Source organism: Synchiropus splendidus, chromosome 1, assembly GCF_027744825.2.
Source record: "Synchiropus splendidus isolate RoL2022-P1 chromosome 1, RoL_Sspl_1.0, whole genome shotgun sequence".
Classification (NCBI taxonomy): domain Eukaryota; kingdom Metazoa; phylum Chordata; class Actinopteri; order Syngnathiformes; family Callionymidae; genus Synchiropus; species Synchiropus splendidus.
This window is the reverse complement of record NC_071334.1, coordinates 33,975,348-33,981,968: the sequence shown is the minus strand read 5'-3', so window position 1 is coordinate 33,981,968 and position 6,621 is coordinate 33,975,348. Positions and strand designations below refer to the sequence as shown.

Sequence of the window (6,621 nt, the reverse complement as noted above, 5' to 3'; positions counted from 1 at the left end):
ATTTTGACGGAGTTAAATCAATAACTTCGTCTTTTTTTCAAAACCAATTTGTCTGTATCCGCCTTCTCAGACTTGAAATATTATATTATATATTTTATCATCTATGAAAAATATAATTTAAACCATATTTTGCTTCATATGTGGAGTCATGTGAGTATCATCATTAGAAATACGTAAACAAGTGCACATACGTGAATGCACGAGAATTATTTAAATAGGCTAAACGTTTCCATAGTAACAACTTGTGGGCTTTTTTTTCCAACAGTAAATTTCCATCCTTTCGAAACTAAGGCAAGTGTCAGAAGAACAATAGAATTGTTTGTTATCCCACAGTGTACTGTATAATAACCAATCACCGAATGTATTTCCCTCGCGTTCCAAAAGGCGCGCCAAACGTTGTTTAGTTGTCCGAATACACATTACTAGGGTTGATACTGATACGTTCGCAGAGTCTGTACTGTCTTCTTGGTTCGAGACAAATATAGAATATAAATAAAATCCCATGTAATTAAAAAAAAATGAAAAGTTCGTGTCGCACTTGTGTAAACGTGATAGCATCTTCACGGTGTCACAGACAGGTTCATGTTTGCGAGACATCAGCTCCGTTGATGATGATTTCTCACTCCACAACACTTTCTCTCATTGCCAAACCAAATCACTAGAAATCTCACATAGCACGTCAATACTGACCTCTAGTGTTCATAATTAATTATTGCAGTGTAGGAATATTTATGCAAGAAATAATACAATTATTTGGCGCGTCATGCCCTTGATTATTTAAATGTATTCGTTGCATAAATTGTTTTGACTCAATGACTGTTTTTCCAAATTGCGCATTCACACAAACATTGATGCCATTCTTGTCAGTGTCACTACAGTCCTGGTTCCTTCTCCCCTTGTTCTATTGATGTTGGCTTCTGTGGTGATGTCCGTGATGACGTGTCTGCCTAAGATGAATGTGCGAAGGTAACATGTATTTTTACTCGGGTACATTGCTCTAAGACAAGGAACTTCCGGTGCTCGCTCTGAGGCAACGAGTCAAATCTGCTGGCTGGCATGAACCACTGGAGGGCGCTGCACTGCGGTCCGGACTGACGTCAATCTTGACGTGACTTGTTAATATGCCTTATTAATATGAATTTTTAAGTATTAACAACACTAATGCTATCAGTATCACTGCATACTGACACCAAAACCTGACAGTACTAAGCTCTCACTCTCCTCCTCGTTTTTCAGTCTTACAGTCCTAGTCATGATAGTTCAACTACTTCCACTTTTGATCCAGGAAAACCTGTACTTGTTTATACATGAATACTAATCATACGATTATCGGCAAGTGCTACTTTTTTTGTACTGCTAGTGTAATTACTACCTGTTCTTCCCTCCCAGTAATACATCAGGCTTCTCCTCCAACTTCTAATGTGAATACTATTACATTAAATACTCTTGTCATCCTGCTACTTATACCCAGCTCTCTAAGTATTTTCTGCAACGGTACCCTGACTGATACAAAAAAACAAAAAAAAAAAAAAAAACCCTTCCACTCCAACACATGTACTTCTTCAAAAACTGCAGTATGAAAACTAAATCTCATATTCCTGCTACCAATAATACGTCAACTCCACTTAGTACTATTGTCAGGACTGATGCTTCTACTGCTACTCAGTCTATGATAGCTTCTATTATTCCATCTACTATGTGACAGGTACTAATACTCAAAGTCCTAGTAATATCACACATACTTCAACACCTTTTTACAAAGAGGTCTGCTCGGCTTTGCACTGATATGACTACTTTTCTGTACAACTTCTTTTACCATTACTTCTCATATACGAGGAGTATTTTCCAACGGCTGATGTGGGGACTCATTCAACTCCTCCTCTCTGCTGCTGCTTCTTTTTTCAAAACAACTCATCATACTTCTGTTTCAACACCAATACTCTTGTTTTAAATTAGGACGCAAACAACTCTCTGACTAGTACAACTGTCAATAGAACATTCAAACTTCCAGCAGTAAAAACACAGCTGCTACTGGTGTTATGATGGCTTCTATGACTCTGGTCCGCAACTACTTCGACTACTTCAGATGTCTTTACTACAACTGCCTAGTACTTTAACTCTCTTTTCACTTCAGGCTTAATCTATATTTAGAACTGCTATGTATTCTACAACCACTGCGTCGTCATAAGAGAAAGCGAGATGAGATAATCGGTACTTCTACCACTCTCTGTTTTATCCAACAATACTATACTCACTGATATATAAGAATATAAATATAATATAAAATATATAAATAACATAAGACTAATACCACAACTTCCTAGTGCAATTGTTTACAACATTCCAAGAGATTTTCTGCCGGAATCATCGCCATTTGAGCTTTTATTGTGAAGCATCGGAGACGTCCGTGACGCACTAAAGCGGAAGTGGGCTGTCGGAGTCAAAAGACGCTGTTAACTGATGATGATGATGAAGGGAGGAGGAGGAGGAGGAAGAGGAGGGCTGATGCGAGCCGATCAGCAGCAGGTCTGATGATGAGGGTGACGATGATGATGCTGTGAGTCAGAGAGCGGGGCGTTCAGGATGCTCACAGCCGCCCAGCACTAGTCGAACCCCGCACATACGCCGAGAGGATCCACGGACACACGGTGAGTCCACGATCACACGCTGGGGACCGTCACACCGGCGGGTCTCAGCGGCTCAGATCGGCGTCGAACGACGGTAGTTCCGGCGCTGCGGGTGTAGAAGTGGAGTCAGACCGATTAGCATGATGAGAGGAGATAACGAGGTTGAAGACGACGATGAAGAACAAAGCAGCCGGTGCGCTAAGCGTGAGAGAAGATTCGTGCTGCGCGAGTCGGATCACGACCGACTAACCTTTTCAATAAGAATGTTACCGTGCTGAAAGTGCGATTAGAAATGTTGGTTTCAGAAGTGGTCAGAGAGGACAAACCAAACTTAGTAGTTCGCTGCTGATGTGTCTGGGGAAACACTCTCGAGGAGCTGGGTCATCCGCTTGAGAACTGAGTAGAGCAGCTTCTTCACGCAACCAGGAAGTGGCCTGGTCTCCTTCCTCAGGAGGTCCTCCAGTGTCGTGTCCAACATGGCACACTCATGTTGCAGGCTTTTTGATGAGAACAGTTTTTTGTTTAGAGTAAAGGTTGACAATATCTTGTATTGCACTCCCTATATAATGAATATTTGACTACATTTAAAGCTATGTAGTCTTGACAGCACATTAGTAATATGACTTAAGCATTTCTTTATCCTGTGACTCACGTCATGGTTTATGTGAAATATTTTTATGCAATATTTTTTCTTATATTATCCCTTTCATTTCTTCATTTCCCTCATGACAATTGTATTGTGGAGTGGGAGGTGTGACAGCCAGTTGCATACATTGCTCAGCTCCTGCCATCGGAAGGTTGGCATCCAGCGTCGGCTCCAATTGAAGTCAGAAACAATCTTGAACCTGCTGCAGCGTCTCAGTTCACGGTGCAGTCTGTGGTGATTTCCCTGCCGCCTCCGCACAGGAAGTGACATCATATGATGTGGGCAGTCAGGTCGTCATGACAACGGAGCTGCCAGTGATGCAACAATGACATGTTTGCAGTGTGTATATCTGCGTCGTTTGCCTCGGTCACCAGCTCTCCTCCAGGCTCAGTTACCACGACGACCACACACGCACATGCACACAGAGTTGTAGATGGAGTTCCCATGGTTACAGGAGACAGGTGTGAGTCGCTCTGACTGATTCATCAGAGTTCTAAATTTAACATTGAGACACGAAGCATGAAAGACCATCAGCTTCAACTTTTCTGGAATGTAGATGAATTTTTCCTGTTAAAGATGTTCTGTTCCTCACATGCAATGTCCTTAAGTGCGTAAGAGATTCCTGAAAAAATGTCCAGATCTAAAACTTGTGTTTTTACAACTATAGTTTTTCCGCAGAATAAATGAGACATGAGACTGTTGGAGAGAAAACTGTACAAAATGAAGAAGAGATGAAATTCAAATTAAGTTTTATTTTTAACTGCAAATGTAAATGAATGTGACAGATAAATAAAATACTTGGTTATTTTTTTTTAAATAGCAAGATTGCTCAGTGAACATGCTTGATTAATATAATTTTATAAAACAGAATACAAGCATATTTTATAATAATATTAATTTGTCTTTAAAAATAACACACATTTCATTTCTTCTTATTATTATTATTCTTATTCTTATCTCTTTTATTTATTTCATGGCCCACTGACTGAAAACAAATTTACAAATGTATTTCATTTACCTTTTGTTTGACTTTTGTTAGATACTGACTGTTTTGTAAAAGAAGAGCATCGCTGCCGATCAGAGTGGTATCTCTAACTATTGGACTCTGGTACCAGGGTTCAACCAGGGGATCCCTCGTGCGCTGAGGTTGACCTCATGTGTCCACTCCATCTCCAGGTGATTGACTGAGAAGCTTCAGAATGCCTGAGCAGAGTAACGACTACCGTGTGGTGGTGTTTGGAGCAGGCGGGGTTGGGAAGAGTTCTCTGGTGCTGCGCTTCGTCAAAGGAACCTTCAGAGACACCTACATCCCCACGGTGGAGGACACGTACCGACAGGTGAGCCCCAGCGGACACACAGCCTCTCTCACAGATCCACCAGGTGACTGCTCCTCTCTCCCCGCAGGTGATCAGCTGCGACAAGAGCGTTTGCACCCTGCAGATCACCGACACCACAGGAAGTCACCAGTTTCCCGCCATGCAGCGTCTCTCCATCTCCAAAGGTCACGCCTTCATCCTGGTCTACTCTATCACCAGCCGCCAGTCTCTGGAGGAGCTGAAGCCCATCTACCAGCAGGTCTGACCCAGAATCCCTTCATCCACCGCTGAACTCCTTTGAATTTGACTCACCATTCTTAATATAAACAAGGAAATGAAATATGTTAAATGAATTAATGCAATGGGTATTTCTGGAATCTGTTTTCTGTCACCATCATGGTGGGGAGATGACGTTATTACATCCAGTCACCGTCATTACTGTAAAGTAATTCATTCAACATAGTCAAGAGACACTGATATTTTTCTAACCTAGTGCTAACTTTGTGTGTCTCTTCACACAGCAAGTGCACTTGCTGGTTTAATTGAAAAGTGATCATTGAAAGTGTTCAATTTATTTTCATATATGAGAGGCATGCACTAAAATAGAGCATATATTCTGGAAAAAAAAACAGTTTTCAGGTGTCATGAAAATGTTTCATGGACACGTTAAGCAAAGTATAAACTCTCTGAAGCCCGTCATGGCAGTGCGCAAAGAACGCAGACTGAACAGTACTCCTCGTAGAAAAACGCATAATCCCTGCCTCCATCCAGTGGTGTAAAGACGAAAGTACAGTCACTGCGCTCGAGTCACTAAGGAAGACCTATCTGGTCTTCATCCCTGTCAACACAAAACGAAAATGTTCTTTATCTCGATTTTTTAAAATTGTCATTCACTTGCCAGAAAATGCCAGAATACTCAAAATGTCAGAATAATATTTTGATGGAGCTATGGCTTAAATTTCTGTGAATTTTTACAGACTGAAGCATTAAGTATAAAAACACCCAACAATAAATTGTGGTTTAATTTCTATGTATAAGCATTAGATTTTCAGTTAAAAATAAATAAATGAACACATGCATGTGGATTTATTTTATTATTTTACCACTTCAGGTGATTAACATAGATGTTCTGGGAAACTTTTTTCACTCTTTAGATCCTTTAAAAATGTTTCAATTAATCATGTTTACAAAAGTTTAATACAATGCAAATCAGCTGGAACATGGAGTCGTGGTAGCGGTGCCACTAAGTATCCAAATAAGACAGAACTACAGGTAGAAAATCTCCATCCATCAGCTACACTCCGAGCTGTTGCTCGACGTCTCTGGTCCGTCTCACAATGACTTTTGGTGCTCAGGTTCTGGCCATCAAAGGCAGTGTGGAGTCCATCCCCGTCATGCTGGTGGGCAACAAGAGCGACGAGCTGGCCCAGCGCGAGGTGGACACCAAGGAGGGCCAGGCTCAGGCCACGGCATGGAAATGTGCCTTCATGGAGACGTCAGCCAAGACGAACTCCAACGTGAAGGAACTGTTCCAAGAGCTGCTAGCCCTGGAGAAGAAGAGGGACATGAGTCTTAGCATCGACGGCAAACGATCGGGGAAGCAGAAACGAGCTGACAAGCTGAAGGGGAAGTGCAGCATCATGTAGACAACAGAGGACTTGCAGCTGAGACTTGGACTCAAAACTTCTCTGTGGTCTGGATGGACACTGGAGCCAGGGGAACAATCCACTGGAATATTTCAGATTTGTATTTATGATGTTCCAAACTTGATTGTCAACTTTGACCTTTACTCACAGATGTTTACAGATTAAAATGTTTTTTTTGTGGAATTTGAGTGAGACTGTGACTCCATCTGTGATTCCTCATGCTGCCGGAGGAATGATCAGGATTTTATTCCATATTATTTATAAAGTTGCTTTTGATCTGAGTTGCAGCAGCTGGTGCTGGTGGTCACAGAGCATCAAAAAAGCAGCTTCAGAATGAGAACTTGAACTATTAAAATAAATAATTTTATTAGTCAAAATGGCAACTA

At 41.3% G+C, this 6,621-nt stretch overlaps 1 protein-coding gene across 1 annotated transcript; it reads left to right on the top strand.

The window, feature by feature from the left end:
* The first annotated feature begins 2,450 nt into the window (after window positions 1–2,450).
* On the top strand, window positions 2,451–6,418 carry diras1a (DIRAS family, GTP-binding RAS-like 1a). Its single transcript, XM_053853601.1, has 4 exons — window positions 2,451–2,648; window positions 4,450–4,610; window positions 4,678–4,848; window positions 5,945–6,418. Exons 2-4 carry the CDS (start codon window positions 4,473–4,475, stop codon window positions 6,233–6,235), a joined length of 600 nt encoding a protein of 199 aa, XP_053709576.1. The 5' UTR covers window positions 2,451–2,648; window positions 4,450–4,472; the 3' UTR covers window positions 6,236–6,418.
* Window positions 6,419–6,621: the final 203 nt, after the last annotated feature.